This window comes from Toxotes jaculatrix, chromosome 11 (assembly GCF_017976425.1).
Source record: "Toxotes jaculatrix isolate fToxJac2 chromosome 11, fToxJac2.pri, whole genome shotgun sequence".
NCBI lineage: Eukaryota > Metazoa > Chordata > Actinopteri > Toxotidae > Toxotes > Toxotes jaculatrix.
Genome location: NC_054404.1, coordinates 21,108,798 through 21,128,975, shown reverse-complemented (window position 1 = coordinate 21,128,975; position 20,178 = coordinate 21,108,798). Strand labels below are relative to the sequence as shown.

General features: G+C 43.4%; 1 protein-coding gene across 2 annotated transcripts in view; it reads right to left on the bottom strand.

The window, feature by feature from the left end:
- The window catches only part of thada (THADA armadillo repeat containing), a 79,405-nt gene that overhangs the window by 17,696 nt on the left and 41,531 nt on the right, over positions 1-20,178 (bottom strand). For both annotated transcript variants that reach the window (XM_041050509.1, XM_041050510.1), the window contains exons 30-32: positions 13,239-13,342; positions 10,717-10,799; positions 2,337-2,713 (exon numbers count right to left, since the gene is read on the bottom strand). In XM_041050509.1, the coding sequence (XP_040906443.1) occupies positions 2,337-2,713; positions 10,717-10,799; positions 13,239-13,342 (564 nt within the window). The remainder of the gene's footprint in view (positions 1-2,336; positions 2,714-10,716; positions 10,800-13,238; positions 13,343-20,178) is intronic.

Below are 20,178 nucleotides of genomic sequence, written 5' to 3'. Positions count from 1 at the left end.
AACTTCCAGTACATTTTTTCTTTCTAGTTTTCAGTACTGGGGGAATATATCAGGTAAAAATCCCAGCTACTGCCTATGTTTATCACCATTCATCCACACGCCTCACGTCTCCCAGGTATTTAACTGCCTGCTCCACCGCAGCTGGTCTGACCGTCTCGGCTGCCTCTGACTTTTAAAACCTGCTTTAATGAGCTCCTGTCTTGCAACACACTCCACTGCCCACATACTCAAATATACACAGTCACAGGAAAACATGCCAACTCAGGCGCAGACGAGTACAGATTTTCATAGCTGTAACATGCAAATAAACAGTGACGCCCACCCTGCATGAACAGACACACAAATGTTAGAAAATACGAGGGTTACACTCTACCTAGCTTGCACTACAGTGCTGTCTAACACTCCATTCTTTCTGTCTTTTTAGCCTTGAGAGCCTCGAGGTGTTGCTTTTCACTGGTATTTGCTGGAATCTTGGGTCAAAGCAGATCCCATGTCAAACTATGGAGGAGCAAGGCTGAGAGATGAAATATCACTATATTATATTTAGATGTCAATACATCATAATGGATCCAGACTCAAACTGCCTGAGGAATGTGTAAAGAAAAAGAGAGAAAATCTTTTTCACTGCAGAGTGATCTTAAGACATCACCTGCTCCTCAAGCCACTGCTCCATAGACCCGGTTCCAGCTGCCTCACAATATCATCACGCAGTCTCGTCTACTTACCTCCTCCTTTCTGTTTTGGCATAAAAAAAATGTGCCTGTGATTGGAATCATGGCAGACAACATAAGAGCTGACTCACAAAACCAAGCGATGACTGTCTGTATTTCTTTCAGTAAAAAGAAAGATTCAGCAGAAAATAAACTCAGAACGTCGAAGGGAGAGAAATAAAAAACAGATGATGATTTAACTCATTTGTCAACTTCTGTCCAAAATCAAGGACCCATTGTTTAAAAAAATGACTACAGCCTTTGAGTGGTACATCTGTTATTGTAATAGAAGTAAATGTACTTTGCAACAATGGAAAGCGTGACAAACAGCAAGAGCAGCAAGGGTGCGAGGCTTGTATGTAGCCACTGAATGCACATTTTAAATTTCAAAAAGAGTCAGATGGAAAGATTAAAAAGTCATTTAAGATGCAGTGCTTTCAACCAACTCATGGAGCTAACGTTAGCCTAAATAATTAGCTAGCTACAGATGATGAAATGTATTAGTTGTCATTTCAGTTGGAGAAATCTACATCTGTCACTGATAAATGTAAATCTCGCTTCTGTCCACCTCTGTCTGAAATCTTTTTACTAAGAATTTAGAGTGTTAAACTAACGTATATGTTTTTTTGCGTTTGCTTATTTCTTCTCAATATCTGAACATTTTGGAAAAAAAAAAAAGTGTGTTGTTTCAGGGCCAATCTGGCAACTGTCTTTCTAGTCAGTGTCCTATGTGAGTCATCTAATACATGCTTTGAATAAGGACGGAAGATGACAGGTTAGTTTCCTTCAGACTTTGGAAGCATCACCATGGGCAGAATAGCAGACCAACACTATGTCCTTGGCCTACTGCTGCTCCTGCTCCTCTCCCAGAATGCTTCAGCGGAGTCCAGGGCGAGCTATGGCAACAGGCCTGTTGGGTTGGCGTGTCCTTGGCGGAGGGGAGGCTCCACTTAACGGGGCCGACACTTTAAACATTAACGGCTGGCCTGTAAAGCAGTGCCTGGCGAACAGGCATGCAGCAGCATGGAAACACACATACAGTCCCAGCAGTGGTGACTCGAGTCGGCTCTGGAGAAGTGTTAACGACAGGAGTAACAGCGCAGGACAGAGCAGGTCTGCTGGCCGCCTGTCCTCGCTTTATGAACACGCTGAAATACGACCTTCTGTCCCCAAACAGGAAATAGGCCGCATTTTCCCCTCCAAAACTCGTTAGACTGGAAACCTACCAAACCTCTCATGAGTGTGTGTAAGTGAGAGAGAGAGAAAGTAAGAGTTAGCTCGCTGCCAGCGTGCTTGGCGTGTTCCCTGCGCCCGATTAGCCTCTCACGCAAGCCTGCACGAGATGGATTTGGACATTTAATCAATTTACAGCAAATGTCACTGTGGTTCAGTGAAAATGTGATGAATAGGAAAAACATATTTTTGGGAAAGTGTTCCTCTTTGTGTCATGACAAGACCCTCAGATTGTGGCCTGTCACAGACACACACACACACACACGGATAAACAGGAGATTATGCACACACACACTTACACCTATAAAACAACCAGACACATATACAGGCTCTCAAACAAACACACAACAAATGCACCTCTCATAATGTTTTTGTGTGTGTGTGTGGTCCCACCTTGGCTAGACACTGGGGGTGTGTCTCGTGAAGAGCCAGGCTGGTCAGGTTAGACAGGGTGGTCTCATCCAGCCACTGAGGTCTCCTCTTCTTTTCCTCTTCCTCCACCTGCAGTGTCCTCAGGACCCCCTCCAGCGCCAGCTCCCTCACCTCATACTGTGGACACTGCAGCAGACACTGCAGGAGCTGGGTCGTCAGCTGAGGGCCCCTCCAGAGCTCAGGGATCTCCACGCTGGCGCTGAGGGCCACCCGTGCCAAGCTGAGCAGGTACTGGGTGCTGCCAGGCCCAAGGGTGGTAAAGGACGGGTCGGAGATGACCAGGTCTGAGGCCATCAGGATGGACAGAGTCTTGTTGCGGAGCTCGCTGACTTCTGAATCTGAAAAACACATGAATCTTCATGTTAGCTGATAAAACCAGGATGAGGACACACTTGATTATTGACATTATATTTTCAGTTCAACTGATCATTGCAACTGTGCGGTGCTAGTTTGGGATTATTACACAGACATAAACCCTGGCTGGCTTGCTGATATTCTCATTTGTCTTCATGTGATAACAAAAGTTTCAAGGAAATGTAATACATGTGTTATTTAATTAGCAAAAAAAATTATACTACTCACAAATCACACAGTAAAAACATACAAAAACAATCCTGTGAATGAGCCAATGCTTCACTCAACTTTTCCCCTTGTGTTGCAGTGTAAAAGAGTAAAAACACATTATCAATATTTCCGAACTTTCTTTTTTTTATTTCTGTTTTTTATAGGTACTCTTTGGACTCTACGCCTTCTTAGACAGACGACAACAGGAACGTGACAGGAAATGAGGGGAGAGAGAGATGGGAACTATCAGCACCAAAGACTCCTGGGCCATCAAGGCATCCCATCATTTCTATATTTTCAGCTTTCAGTCATTTCACCTGTTTGAGAAATGACTGTCCAGCAAAACACTTAACAAACAACGTAAAATAATAATAATAACTAAAAATTAATAAAGTGGATTAAAACAGGAAAAAAAGTACTGAACACACAAAGGCACCAGCTGCTTTCACTAAGTAGTTCTTCCTTCTACCAGTGGAAATTTGGATTAGAGTTAGTGCGTATTGATAGGTTTGATAAGGGATTACCCTCCTCTGAATGCAACTATACAAATCATCTTGTACCAGTTTGCCACACAAGAAACACCTCAGTTGAATGGAACCTTTTGGCAGTAATGCCATACGCCATGTTTGGAGGACAGTACAATGACACTGATGAGAAAATGTATTAGTGACACTAGTGAATTAACTGTTGGTAACATGAGTAAGAAGCGGAGCGGAGTGTCCTTCACCCTCATAATGATCATTAAAAAGTACTTCAACTGCAAAATAAGTTTTAAAATCCTCACTGGTGCAGCCTGTTAAGAGAACTGAGAACACTCTTCTAGCACCTGGAGCCAAATAATAGTTTAGCAGTGCAGCTCTATCTATCAGTTCAGCTTATCTTGACTCTCTTATAACTGGTCAAGTATATTCTAAATAATTAGGACATTTGTTTATTGAGCTTTTCCCATTGGTTCAATTCCTTCAGATATATCCAGACCAGCCTCTCTACAAGCTAAACACACACACACACACACACACGCACACACGCACACACACGCACACACGCACACAGTCCGTTGTGAAGTGAACAGATGCAGACAACAGACCAGCCTGAAGAAGCCAGTGTCCTCTGTTCCTTTCTATTTTCACTTTTATAGGAAAGGCTGCGTCAGTGTCTGTTTGGAAATGCCCATGGCCGTGCCAACCCAGCCACCTGTGAACATACACTCTTGGGGAGTGATAGACACACAAATAAACACACACATGCGCCTGCACACATGCACCTCCTCTGAAATATAAGATTAATCCAGAGGCAGGGCAACTATAGAGTAACCCAATGCTATTCTAAAGCTGTGCTCCTCCCTACAGTATTGCTCCAAGACTCCACACAGACCCTGCTTTGACAGCCAACTCAATTAGTTTAACACACATGCATGTATGTGCGCACACGTACACACACACACACACACACACACACACACACACACACACACACACACACACACACACACACACAGGGAAAGCTTATGAAACCCAGTGCAACTCAATCCGGCCCTGCAGCACCACTCAAAACGTGGCTTGACAAAAGAGCGGGAAATGCTGCATTCCTCCAGAGATGGGCTGGGTTACCGTGGAGATGGGCCAGGTTACTATGGAACCTGATCCTCAAAGGGGGGTCCTGGGCCAAATAAGCATAGCCTAATGGTTATAATAGGGGGTAGGGGCACAGTAATGACACCAATGATGAAGGGAGGAGAGAGAGAAGGATGACTGAAGGAGAATGGGAGCATGTCAAAGGGAACACGGCTGTCTGTCATGGTGTAGCATGGTGTGTGTGTGTGTGTGTGTGTGTGTGTGTGTGTGTGCCTCAAATGGCTGTAGAAACAGCATGCTGCCATTAGCTAGTCACAGACTGATGCATTCAACTGTAATGTTATGGTCCTGATTCATAGCCCAACTCTTACAAAGATACAAATCACTACACACACACACACACACACACACACGCTACAAACACAGCAAAGAGAAGCAAATCAAGAAGCAAAGAGGCCCAAAAATACTTTCAACTGACTCCAAAAGCACTCATTAGAGAAAGAAGAAAGAAAAATGGAGAGAATTTAAAAACGAGAGAAAGAAAGAAAAGGCCAGGTTGATAACTGGAAAAACGAAAGAAAAAGTTCAAATGAGGGAAGAAAGGACTAGAAAGGAGTAAGAAAGAAAGAGGAAAAACATCATTAGTCAGAGATTAGATGGGCTTTATTAAAATAGAATGTGTGGAGGAGGGGAGCAGTAAGGCAATCCCATAGCAAATGAAAGGCGTTCCTCTGAGGGCCATTTCTATGTGAGTTTTCATGTCTGATCATAAATAGCCATTGTTCTCCCACACCTGTGTTTATTTAAATCTGTGTCTACTACACTTGTGTCTCTTTGTGCTGCTCAAGTGCAAACCTGCAGCTGTACTGAGCCCAGACTCCAGTGAGTCGTGGTTACTATTCCATATTTTAGGATACTCTGGGATGAGGAATGGCTCAGAGGAAAAACGAGGCACGCAAAGCTTCAGACTTGGTGTGTTAAAAAATGTTGGTACAGGTGTCACTGGAGAGGTTTAGTGAACCGTGATGGTTTAAATGCTGTTTCGGAGGTTTAGAGACATAAAGGCAAACACAAGTGTGAGGGTGAAGAGCGAAATCTTGTACACAACTTTTTGAATTTTTAGTCATGTGCGAGGCATTGCTCTGGGGATGGCAATTTCAGTCTGCTGATCCAGAATGTGTATCAACAACTGCTCATGTTCCCCTTAGGATGAACTGTAAAATCTTACCTGATGTCCAGCTAATGTTAGCATGTTATCATGCTGAACTTCATTGGTGAGAATGGGAAACTTTATAAACATAAACAGTTCAGCCTCCTAACATCAAGGTCTGTTGATTTCCACTGTGCAATTATGATGTTCTAGTACATGAAACTTGAAACCTGAAAGAACCAGCCTCAGCCTGGTATTATTAGCATTCCTGCACACCCAGAATGAAACTCCAAATGAAAATGAAAACTCTGAATATTCCCCCAGAAAAGCAAAGCTTAAGAAAACCAGATTCTTATCATCTGTTGCTCACATGTCTAGATGAGCCTTTGCCTAAACTTTGAAAGGGTTTATGTGTGAGCAGGAGAAAGGAACACAAGTGCTATATGTGTGATGGTCTGTTTTACAGTACAGGTCAAATATTTAAACTAAATGTAACCACAGCATCTGGTTTAAATAAACCTGGGCCAACCTTACAGTTGGTGGTTTAGGAGAAGACAGGTACTGAATCAGGCTTGGATGGAGGGTGGAGGGTCAGCATGCTGGTCCAGGGACCATTCTGTGATCCAAACTAAACTGTGAACTTTCAGTTTTATTCATTGGACATTTCAAATCCAGTCCAACAACACCACCATTTTAACACCATTCATTTTAATTAGTGTCCCATATGATATAGTTATGTGCATTCCTGTGAGTTCTATAAAGTAAATTAGAGTTTGATTTGCACTGATGTACCACAGAAACTAAAAGAAAGTGTGCTGAATGAGTACTTGGCTGTAGGTGTGTATGTCAGTAAGCTTTCTGGTTCTCCATTAGCCCTGTCCATAGCCCATTGGCAGTAAAGATGCTTTGCTGTGTCAAGCTAGAACTTTGGCGAGACACTTGCACGTGATCTCACACGCAAGCACACAGCTGGATTTCACATCAGCTTCCACCGTCATTACCCAAACTGTGAAAAACAAACTCCAGACGCTACGTGTGTGTGTGTGTGTGTGTGTGCGCGTGTGTCTGCCAGTGTGAGAGAGCTGACCTCCTTCTCATACGGATGGAGCTTTACAATTTGCTGGGGTCCGTCCCTCTAATTACCCTAAAAGCCCTGTTTCTACATATATATATGTATATGTATGTGTGTGTGTGTGTGTGTGTGTGTGTGTGTGTGTGTGTGTGTGTGTGTGTGTATGTGGGGGTTGGTCAATGTCATTAAAGTGTCTAAGTGATATAAATAGCAGCAAGCTACGACGACTTTGCCAGCCACAGTAGCTGGTAGATTCCTAAATTCATGAGCAAGCTTTGCTATTTTACTGTGTAAGTTACAGCTACTGAAGGAAATTATGACAAAGGCAGGGTACCCACAGAGAGGGGGACAGAGTGAAAAAGAAAAAGCTTTAGTAGATAGCCTCAGATTAGCAGATTCATTGCACCAAAATATTGATACTATTTTGACAGCACTGTGAAAGAATCCAGTACCACATTTCATGAGTTTTCAGTGCTTTCATCTAATTTGTTTTCAGGGCTAAAATTTAATTTAGACTCCTCTAGATCACAGGTTCCCAGCCATTTTAACTTGTGATGTTGTATAGCCAAAGCAATACCCTCTAGTGGCCCCTCATCACAGATTGCTTATGCCTAAGAGCTGTTCAACCAAAGAGCTAACACCCCCTATTTTCATCTGAATAGTTTCTGAAGAGGTAAAACTATTCAGTTTTACACAAGAAAAAAAAGTAAAGTCAGAACATAAAGCCAGTTTTTAGTTAGAAAATGTTTGATGTGTCCTGCAAAATCTTTGGGGAGGGGGTCCCCAATCCATAGCTTGGGAACCACTGCTGTATCCTGTAGTATTTCAGAGAAGGAGGAGGAGGAATACAAAGTTCTTTTCTTGACATCGGATTGCAGCGGTTGGTGCATATTTATGACAAAAAAGCACATCTCAAAGTTAAATGAGTGCATCTAAATATGGAGCTACATGGCTTACCAAGCTGTCACAGATGAACATCAATCCCATGTGCTAAAGTTACTAGAAGTCTAATTATGGTAACACGCTTTTTTTTGGGCGCTAAATCAGATTACATTTTAAAGGACAGGATTTTTTCATGTCTATCTTAATGCAAGACTCGCACTGTGACATACATGTATAGTATGTACAGTGGGAGTGTTATGGGACGCTGTGACCCTCCATTCCTCCTCTCCATAGCGACTGGGCAGAGATCCCATCGCAGCGCAACCACACTGTAAGAAACGGGAAACAAAATCCACAATCTTCATTCCACACAAAAACGCGTTCGTGAGTCAGACAAATCGAGCGGGGATTTGTCACGTTTCCCTCGACAGTGATTCCTTCCTGAGCTGTTGCAGAGGGATACGTTTCAGTAGCTGCAAACTGAAATGAACCCACAGTACATGCAACTAACAGGATGAATGTTTACTTAGTGTATTTTTTCTTTACTGCTGATATTAGCTTAAAGGTGCCCTTTGGTGTTTTCTTGAAAATAAACAAATTCATATTTACATTCAGTGTTTTTCACCAAAACACCCTGAATGTGTCCTGGAGGCCTAACAACTGTGTTGAAAGCATTTTTTTTCGTCCTCATAAAACAATTGTAAAACTGATGTTTGATATTTTAAATATTACTTTGTTTACATCCATGTTTGCTCACTTGCAGTCCTTTTCATCACATTTGCAGGGCCGCTGCTGAGTTGCTTTGTTGATTTACGGTGGCAGTTTGGTCAAAAGCGGGAAACCTGACAGACAAACAACATGGAGGACACACTGGTGAAAACGCTGCTCCACAGTGCCGCCAGTGGCCAAAAACTTTACAGGGTACCTTTAAGCTCAACTTTACAGTGCATTTTGGAACAGAACAAGGACTGTGGATTTATCACATTTCAAAGGGATCACATCACGGCCTGTATGGAGACGAGGTAAGAATATAGCAATCGATTACTCTCAATGTATATATAGAATGGAAGTATTGAATTAAGATAGGTATAAAAATGTATGGTGTGTGATCTCATAAAAAAACACAGTAAGGAGAACAAAATATTTGATCATTCAGCAAAACTCACACCACGAAATTTAAGATTTAAAAAGTCATTTTTAAAGATTGATCAGGAAATGAACTGAGGCTGATCCCAGACTCTCAGACAGAGGAACTGTGACTTACCATCATCATCTGCTAACACACTAATGGAAACACAAGCAATTCCAGCAAATTCACTGATACTTTGAATGTTTTTGTCTGACTTTTCCCTCAGCTTGTGTCAGTCTCTTTTCTTGCTTTTCCTCATTCCTCATTTTACTGGCAGAGAAACAGAAGACTGGCGGAGGTAGAGATGAAGCAATGAACGGTGGGGGCTTTTTTTTGTTTTTTATGAGTCCGCATGGATCAAAGGGCTGGGGCAGAGAAATGTGTGCGCACACACACACACATGCACAAAGGCCTGTGTTCAGAGCCGAGAGGAACTGGCTGGTAAATGCAAAGTTCCTATTTAATGCAGGGCGCCAGTTAAAAGGGGGAAAGGAGAAGCAATATTGAAAAAGCCAATTGTTCACCTTTACCCCTGGTGCCAGGCCCTCTTAAGAGCCTGCTGCTTTCATATGAACTTGCCCAACCTGCGGCTTTTTAACTCAACATCTGATTTGTCTGAAAAGTGCAATTACACAACAGGAAAAGAGGGACTGGAAATGAGGGGTAGAAGAAAGGAGGCAAAGAAAGACAGACCAACTGAGGACTCAAACCCCACCAGTGGGAGGGGGGCGGTGAAGCCAAAGACTTATGATAATAATAGAGAGGCATTAGAGGTGTGTAAGCTAAAGGGTACTTATTTAGTTATGTAAGGAGCAGAGCCAAGTTGGGCCAGGCCGGGTCCTCAATCTACAGGCTTGTTTTGAGAAATCCCCGGTATTTCCACTGTCAAGTCAAACATGTGTTCAGCACATGGTCGACCGAAAACATAAGTGCCTCCCCCTCCTCTCTCCTTTTTTCCCTCTCCGTGCAGCACTCCTCCATAAACTGGGTCATAGGCACAATCCCACCATCTGTCAGAGATCGCTCGCCTTCGGTTTCACATTCCTCCGCTGTGGAGACCCCCGCCAATCTGAGCACATGTGCACACAACCACATCACGTACACAGATACAAACCCACACACACACACACACATACACACAAACACCAGGGGGGCTTCTCTGAACTACCCGAGACATGAAGCTGACGTTTGTCAACAATCCATCTAAGAGGAGAACGCGGAGGACAGCCTCGCCAGCAGACGCTGCGGGGCTGTCTGTTCAGACGCAGAAGTATTCAAAGTCAAATTCACACCAAATGGAGGGAACGCAGTTGCTGCTCACTGAGTTTATGAACTCCCCAGCCACTGGGTGATACCAGCAAAACACCATCAAAATCAAGATGTAGGGCTAGAGAGAACAAACATTCATAAAAATCTAGACCATTACAATTCAAGAATTTTACACTCAATATGATACTTGCATTTACAGTAAAACTTCCAAATTCAGTGAAATAATTCGTCATTATTAAGTATTGATTATATTATGTTAGGTTAGATATCAGGTAATCTCATTTATCTATCAGTCCTTGAAGCCAGTCAGTAAAGTACAACATTTGTAAGCGGTGAGCAAAGAAAGTGGGGGGCAGGAGAAGGGAGATCTAACAGGTGACAACCAGAACACATGCCTGCTCGCAAGCCAAGCTGGGTCATGTGACAGGAACAGTGTATTCAGCCATATGTAGCCAAAAAAAAAAAAAAAAAAAAGTACCAGAAACTTGCTGGATATAGACAAACAGTGGAGAAGAGGGTTATCATGAAGGAGAGGTTCAGAAGTTTCTTTGTTATGTTTCTTGGCCATGAAAACTTGTCACTGTTAAATTCTTGTCAAATTTAATTGTGAGCTGTCCAAAGCCTACAACCTCCATACAGAGAAAGTGGAGAAGAGCTGTATTAGTGTCCTGCTCCACGTAGACCACACAGTAACTACTCACCTGCTAGAAGACTGGTTTTGGGCCCACACAGAGACACCAACACATCCAGAAAGGCTCCTCTGGTCACCACACAGCTATTCTGCCTAAAAAGACAGCAAAACAAACAAAAAGAGGCTTTCTTTCAGCTATTCCATTCAACAAATGGACCTCAGATAATTAGTTTTGCCATTTTTCTAGCACAGAAAACTGAAAAAACCTCAGAAAGATGGCTTTTTAGACTCTATCACTCTGGCTTTGAATTTATCAGGGAAAAACACAATCTTCGTGTTTAAGAACGTTTGAGAATGAAGGCCTCCTTTTATTAAGGAAATGTTTCTAAACATCTTATCGAGTTAAAGAGGTAACACTGCAGCCTCCAGTCATTGCTTATCTATTTTCCATTAAGATCAGAGACAAAGATTTTCTACAGAAACAGGCTCATGTCTCACCACAAACTACGGAATTAGGTCACTGGACATGTGTAACTCAATGAATCTATTGGTTGTGAGAATCTTCATGACTTGGTGCAGTTAAATGTGATATCCTGGGCGGACATTATTTTTCCTTACCCTGATGAGACCTCCTGATTCCTGCTATGAAACTGGCAAAGCAGATATTAATGTTTCCAGAGGGTATGATGGTAAAACAAGGTGTTTTATGAGGGTGAACGTTCATCTTTGACCTAAACACAAGTTAGATACATTTAGGACTCAAGGTACTCTAACCAGAGTTCTTGTGGAGCTTTCAACCACAAGCTTTATGTATCAGGTCTTCTGTTTATAAAGTTACTTAAGAATGCATGGAGATTCTCACTTTATGCACATGTATTGTGTTGTAGATTTCATTTTAAATCCACAAAATTGCAGTTTTTGGTCAGATGTATCCCGTTTGCAGTGAGGCTTTCCTAAGGTTAAACAAATTTTTTAAATTGTTGTTGATCAACTGATCAATAAAACAGCTATTCAGCAGTATTACTCTTAGTGCATATGGCCATGACTGGATGATAAATTAGAATCATTTCACTGTTAACTCGCAGGATAAGATGATGAACAGGACACTGACATGCGTTTTCATTTGTGGTGAATCCTTGAAGCCGAGTGTGTGGATCACATGAGACGCCCCCAGCTGCACGATCAAGGAACCAGTTGTATTTGTTTTCTCTCTATTAGTAAAAATACTTAATAATGAATTCACTGTGAAGCCTGTGACTTTTTGTGTTCACAATAACATTATTATTGTTATCCCATTGGGGAGTGTCGACATAAGTGTGTTAAATCAGCGTGTGGTGGTTTGCATGTAAGTAAAGCAGCATCTGAGGGCAGCGCGATGTGTGTGCGTTCAGTCATGGGTATGACCACAGCGCTGTGAAAGCCCACATGAGTGTGTGTGTGTGAGAACAAGGGACGCAGTGTGCGAGCTTGACGTCACATTTTCATCACTCAGATATTAATAACACACACTCTCATACACAAATCTTTGTGCGTGCACACACACACATACACAATACACATGATGGAGTATGGGGAAAGGGGCAAGGGGTGTGTGTGTGTGCTTGTGTGTGTGTGTGTGTGTATATATATCTATGTGGCTTAAGTGAGAACAGATTGGGGAAGGGATGAGTCCTGTGAAGTGGGTTTAGTGTGTTTGTGTGTATGGGTGTGAGGTAACATTATAAAACAGGCTGTGAGGAGCTGAATCATTTGATCACAATCCAAACAATACACTGGAGATGTTGTAAGAGGTTGGTACTGGGTCTGCTGCAGCACCGCAACGCCAAAGTCAACTGCAGTGAGTTGCGTGAGTGTCTGCAGTCATCGTTACAGCGTCGATACCTTCTGAGAGCCAGAAAAAGTCCAAAATGACACAACACAGAGACAGTGTGAGGCCAAAACCAAACACTGACTCAGACCAGACGAACAATGCATTCCATCCTTTTTGGAAGGTGGCCGCTTCAAATTAGTGGTGTTCTGGACGAGAAAGGAGGTTTTCTTTTTCCAAAAACAGAGATCCTCTGACCTGTGATGTCCTTAGATCTGGGTGCCGGGCTCTGCGGGGCTGCATGATCAAACGGACAGTCTGTGGACGCGCTCCGGTGAGCAAGAATTCACCCTGTCATCTTAATAAAGGCTCATCAGTGTAACCAAGCGGAGCTAGCAGGCCTAGTGTTGCTAACCCAGCGACCCTGTCTTATCTGCTGTAGGCCGCAGCACAGGGGAGACTGGAGACCTGGGCCTGACCTCAGCCAGGCAGGAGGGGGGCAACAGGGTAATCTGTGCCCCATCTTGAGACTTCGATCTTGGGTGAGAGGGCCAGAGGTAAGGGGAGGCGGGGAAAGCGAGGGCGGGGGGGGTGTTGTGCGGATGGGACAGCAGGCAGTCTCTTTGAAATGGAAGCCTGGGCAGGACACAGGACATGAAGCGGACACAGCCAGGGGAGGGGATGAAACAGTGAGACAAGGAGCTATTCTTCTGGTGAGCGAATTGGGAAAAAGGGAGGGATGCTTATCTGTGTGTGCATGTGTGCGTGTGTGTGTCTAGGATTACCGAGAAGCGAGCCACATGCGCTGGCTGAGGGCTTCGCCGATGCCATTTCCTGCTGGCAGGGGTCTGTGTGAGTCAGTCTGGTAGGAGCGCAGAAGAAACAGCACCTGCATGCACACAAACACACACGCACACACACACACACACACACTTGAAGTTTAATACATCTGAGGACTATCATTTACACATTAGCTAGGTCAGCCTAACCTAAATACTGCTCTGTCCAGTCATCCAGTAAAAATAGAAGTTTCTTGGATTCATAAACTACATACACACTGAAAGCAAAAGGCTGAAACCAGGGCTATGTTAACACTCCTGCATTATGTGTAATGTAATGGGTGGCATGCTGGGTAAGTGATTAGCACAACAAAAACGTCCTGGGTTCAGCTGGAGACTTCAACTTGAGTCTCTACACGGCCTGTTGTTGTGACTGTGGTTGTCTGTCTCTGTGTGTTGGCCACTGGTGACATGTCCCCACCTCTTGCCCGAAATGAGCTGGAAATAGGCACCAGGCCCCCAGCCCCCACCCCCGCACACTTATGTGGACGAAGCAGAAATACAGACAGACCGTGTACCAAGATGACACTGCAGGGTGACTGATCAAGAGGGAAGCAAGTGCTAAACTAACAGAAATTAAATACGTGTCGACACATATGCATGTTTTTTTAGAAGTGATTTCTGGTTAAGTCCTGTCAATCTCATTTTTCACAGTTTTGAGTGAGTCTTGGATGATTAAACCAAACGAGCCTCAACAAACTAAGTACAACAAAACCATGTTTGGAAACATAATGTTAAGACAAACATCCAGACACATAAGCCTGTTTATACTACAGAGCAATTTAACCAACTACTAGGTGTTAAACCAAACTTAGCCTTGAAGAGAAGACAGTGAATGTTTGCTCCAGAGAACCATCCTTTCCGGCACTTGAGCTCTGACCCTTGTGGAGAACATGTGAGACTTAAAAGACCTGCAGTAACTGTGGTGAAAGAATTTTTTTTTTTTTTTTAAATCTGAAAAACTGTTTCCCATTGAAGATCAAATCGTTCTTTTCATTGTGGCTGATGTGAGAGTGTCACAGTGAGCCAGTTTGTAGCAGGTGGACTGGTGGTTGGGAGTGTTCAGAGGCCAGGACACAGGCTGGTTGGCTGGCTGGCTGGCTGGGGTGTGTATTCTGGGCCTTGGTAAGTATACTCTTTAAGCCGGGGCCACGGCCACAGACCAGTAGGAAGCCATTCATTACGCTATGCAGGGAAGGCAACGTGGGGAAAAACCAGGCCGACCACGTAGCACCAAGCCTGGCCACTGAGTCCTGGCCTGCCCCTTCTCTTCTCCTGCAGTCTCCACGCCCAGGCAACACCCACTGGCTCACACAAACAGCTTCCACACCCCTGGGTCCTTCTTCCTCTCGCTGTCACTCTCTAAGGGCTTTTCCACCTACAAGGAGCCAATGTTGGAGCAGATTCCAAAACCAAATACTGAATCCAAGTGATTCCACTGTCAGAAAAAAAATGGATCTAAAGAATCATTCACACTTGAACCAGTCTCTGTGAATATTCACTGACCTTCTCATTCACTTCCATGAATCTCACAACAATGATAATTCAAGGAATGTGTTTCAAGAGCCTCAACTGGTTCTGGCAGAGCCCCAGGTCTCAGCTCACCTGTAGAGAACTTCAATCTGCAAAATTTACACATTTGACCAATTGACACAATGAGCTGCTGATGCATCACGTGTCTGACAAGAGAGAAACAAGTTATTCTAACAGCGTCCCATCAGCCTGTTTGTTCACAAAAAATGTCTTAATTCCCAGATGGTGTACTGCAAATTTTGACTTAGTGCCCAACACATCATCTGACCTGACATTACACTTGACAACAATCATGTCTGAGGTGACGTGGACGTTTCTGGATAGTCCCCACAATAATGGAGCTCACTTTTTGTGCGAAAGGTCTCGAAACTTGCAAATCAAAGGAGATTCTCAATGGTTTTTGGAATATTTCGTCTTCAGAGTTATTACATGCAGTTATGAAATCGGTAGACTCATTCAGAAGCACGGGTCTGCTCATTAACAGGCTGGTTCGACAGTGGTTCAACACCAGTGCCAGCACTGGTTCCAGTGTCAGAGGCAGAGCCCTATGTCTTCATTCCCTCTCCGTGCACTCCACAGCTACACCTCATCCACCGGTTTGGGAAGTCCCTGCATGGGAGGCTCAACCAGCTCAATCCAGCCCGGCATGGAGAAAACCGGAATATTTATAGAAAATGCAGCCTCCCTGTTCCTCCTCCCAAAGACAGAGTACAGAACTACACCCCATGTGGAAGGAGATGCTGGGATTGGATATATGACGATAAGACAGCAGCACAGAGACCAAGTGCAGGTCAATTTTTGTTAATCCAGCTTTTTTTTTTTTTCCACTGTGTCAAAATGTGGATTTGTCCTGATCCTTGCTATAAGGCTGAAAGGCTTCAGTTTGTCTCGCTACAACTACTACACCTACACATCATTTGAATTATCACTCTTTCAAACCTAACTACTATACACATCCTCAAGTGAATTCAATTTAAGGACATCTAAGGCCCTGACCTTAGTGTTTACTGGTTAAAATAATTTAGGCAGGATTCTTTATATTTCCTCTTTTGAGGTCTATAACCTCTTTGTCTATCTTCTATTTCTCATCTACAAAAAATTATGGAGACTTACTCTTCACATTTTTCTCGTTATTTTTTAAGTAGCATTAGGGGCTAATATCTGACCCTTTAGCCACTAAATGCTCCACTATGTTCACAAGCTAGTCTTGACAGTCTAACTTTGACTGTTTGGTGCTGGGCAGGTGGCGTACTGCAGGTTTATCTGATGAGAACAGTGAAAGCGAACCAAAACAGTGGAGTTTTGGGCCATAAAAACAAAACAATGAGCTGGAAGTAGAAGTGAGAGCAGGGCCAAATAATTCTCTGTGGGTTTGTCACTATGAGCAACACCTTTCACATTAGACATTTTCATTCCATCCATTAATTCCCCTGATATACTTTCTTCTGTAAGACTGCAGTAATAATCAACTCCCCTCTCGAGCTCTGAGTTGCAATTTTATGGAGAAAAAAAACTAGTAATGCTAAATATGAAAAAATATCAAAACCTATTTGTACGCCTTGTTTTCTAGTGAGGCGTTTAACTGCTTGTGTGTGTGTGTGTGTGTATGTGTGTGTTTTTCTGTGTGTGTGTTGCAACAAGCCTTGCTCCTCTTTTGGACCCGGTAAAAATAGTGGTGGTGGATGTGAGGTCCCTTCAGACTCTGTTATCAGCCTGCCCTGCCGTCCCTCCCACTGCCGCAACCACAGACTGACCACACGCGGCAGCAAGCACACACACGCGCGCACAGACACACACATGCACACACACGCACAAACACACACAGCAAGTGCAAGTGCAAATAATTGCACGCCAATTCGTGGTTCAGTCCAGTAAAACACATGCACAAAGAAACATATAAATCGGCGTTCACATAAAACCAGATAGAGGTTAGGCAAAGTGTGGACGCGCCCAATTAGGCAAAACGAGATCCCAATAAAGACGGGCTAAATATAAAAAGAAATAAACACGCTCTCTTACTCTATATAGCTGTATTCTTGCACAAACAAAGCTTCCATATGCACTCTAGACACCAAGTCATACTCCCTCACATATGCATATGCACATGGGCGTGACAGCCAAGTAATTTAGTGGTGTGTGTATATGTCTGTGTGCGCACGCAAGAACTGTTACTACATCTCTGTCTCTGTCAAAACTTAGAACAGTGCAAGTCAAAGAGCCCCCAGGGAGCTGTTTGTTATTTCCATTATGTCCAGGGAGAGGTATGTATTTTTGTATTGGCAGCCTGAACTCTGTGTGTGTGTGAGCACACGAGCGCTGAGGCTTGATACCCCATATTTATAATTTGTGTGTATCAGTAGTCCCTACTACTAGTGTCTCCTATAGCAGTAAAATGTTATTCAATAACAGCAGCTTAACTGAAGGTCCTTACTATCTCAAGAGCTTTCAATTGCATCCCATGTTCTTCATCATACAGATAAAGCTGGCTCAGCTGTCACTGTGTGACCTATGTACTGAAGCAAACTCTATGATGAAAATTGTGAAATGTGGTCCAAAGCTCTGAGAAAACCTTATAAGAGGACCGTGAGTTAAAATTATTTAGCAGATATACTAAATCTGTTAAGGTCAAGGTCTTAAAAAGTTCCTTTACTTTGTAAGGAGTTGCTATAGAAACTGTAGGTGGTCTGTGAAATCTGGTGGCACTGAGGAGTCAATATTATGGTCAGATTAATACTACTGTCAGGACAAGAATGAATGGTTGAAATATGAGGTGAGAGTATCCATTAAGTTCAATTACAATTATTTTTGTGTTCTTATTCTCAAAGACTCTAACTTCTTTTAACCTGTACGCTTAAATCATCATATAGATTCATTCACTCATTCATTTAGACTCGGTTTAAGCAGTAAAGAAGGATTGTATACACAGAGTGGCCAAACCTAAGGTTGTGTTACTGTTGCTCCTTGTCTGTAACCACACTGCATGAGAGACTTCCTCGTGTGGCTCCACTAGGATGCAGTGTTACTACTTCAAGGCTAATGTCTGACACCAGTATCAAACACCTGGGATTCCCTCGGGATTGGATAAACCTTATGTCTTATTAAAAGCAGGCTGTCTGGGTTTTCAGGCCCACACATTCTTTCACTGGTTCAACCCTGAGGGTTTTCTCAGAAAGCCCCGGCAGACCACTGGCCAAAGGCAGCAGTCGTAACAACAGACCAAAGGAAAATAGTTGGAAGACGGCAGGGAAGAATGCATCTCAGAAAACAACACCAACATCACTGCTGCCAGAGAAAAGGAGACAGCAATACGCCTAATTCTCAGGCCTCCTTCTCCTCTCAGTCTCAGTTTCATTTAGCCTCTGTTGTGGAAATACACAAAGGATTACATCCGCCGAGCTGGCCCTCCTCAAACCACCACAGGCCGCAGCTTTAATACTTCTGGCCCGTACCAGGCATTGTGGGCCATGGCTGTTGCTGGCGCGTGTCAAGAGTGGGGATCGGTGTCGGGTTGGTTTAGTGCCGGTCTGTCCGATGGGCTTGTTAAGCTCAGTTCTGGTTGTACCAGCAGAGGTTTGGGGCGCAGTGGAGTGATGGAGGTGATTCCAGTGTATTTTAAGACGTTTTATCAAAGACAAGGGTCTTACTCAGGCAACGCAGGCAGCTGCATTTAAATTTAAATTTCACAGCAAAATCAATTAATTTCAAAGTAATCGCCACGATCAGAAGATTTGCTTGTGAGGACGAAGCAAATTTGAACCTTTCGCAGCTTGAAATGAAATCTGACACATGAATTTGCACTGTTGCACTGCTGAAGCCTTCTTCACAGATCTGCCCCACATGAGATACAACTACGTCTCTTCAGTTAAAGGTGTGAATTTCTTGTCTTGTCAGTGGACAATCTAGCAAGCAAGCAGATTAGCCAGCTAGCTCAGAACTACTGTGACTGATTTACTCTGGAATTTCTCGACTTTTTTCAGCTGACTACCATGTTTGCAGTTAGTTCTCTGGCTACAGTAGTTCACCAACTAGCCATGCTGACAGAGGTCTAGCTATTACTGATTTACACTCTTAATTCAGCATAGGAGTGAAATTCCTATTCACAATAACGCAGAGACATTCGCAAGGTAAGGAAGAATGAACCGGGGCTTGAAGTGGAGTTGGATGGAAACATTTTCTTGTGTGTGGGTATCAGACCACTTCACTGTGTGTGTGAGACAGCCAGCAGGGTGGTACAGCGTGCCTCAGTAGCTGTGATGGTTCCCAGCTCCACACTTGGCCCACTAACAGTTGTTCTTTGACAATAACAGAGGAAGTCATTTCTCCCTCCAGCAAAAACATCTGCTACCTGTTACACACACACACACACTTATTACATACATTATGTATCTCTCGAGGCTAAACACAATGTCCTCATCGTCGCAGCATAAGCACACAGCCAGTGTGTGGTGTACATGTACAGACACACACAATCAAATACACACTCACTCACTCCCTTTCTCTCTGTCTGTTCATTTTACTGAAGTGAAGAATACTTTACACACACTTCACAGCATGCGCTGCGACCGTGTGTGTGATGCTCCCCTCCACACGTACGCTACATCTCTGTTTTACTATGCTTAGACCACCTCACCTGCATACAGATCTACAGCCCCTGCTATGGCCGTCCTATCCTCTTCCCACAGCTACACACTCCTGAAACATCTGCCCCCATCATCTCCATGATGCCCCCATCCAATTACCTACACACTGGCTATCTATAGCCTGGTTAAAGATGGACCCTACAGATATACACAGACCTATCAGGATGGGTGTCACTAACTCAAATTTCCAATTTCTTCTGGTGAAGAAACAGAAGAAAGTATTCCTGTGATTAAACTGAATCAGTAATGGTCCTTGTGAAGAACCATTACTCAATAAGAATTGAGCAAAATTAGTATAAAAATTATACAACACATTGCAATAAAGTTCAATGCTACACAACTGAAAACTTACACCCACTGATGTGACATAGAAATACACAAGAAGAGTAAATGTGTTACTGTATTCTGGCCCAACAAGAGAGACTGTTTTCATAGAGCCAGTGAAGCTGAACAGTGTGTGAGGTTAAATGGTCTGGTGTGCTTTTGGTGGAAGGAAAAAGGAAATTAAATGTCTAAGGAAAGCCTGCAGGCATCAGCTGTGCCATATCCCGAACAGACATTTTTGTGACTGTGCGATGTCCTGTACATCTCTACTCTCTCTCGGCCGAATGGTTCGAGTAAAAGCTGAAAAAAGAAATGGAAAGAACAGAAACAGGGTCTGAAAAGGCGACAGCGAAACTGCCAAATGGGGGTAAAAATGAAAGAACCAATCC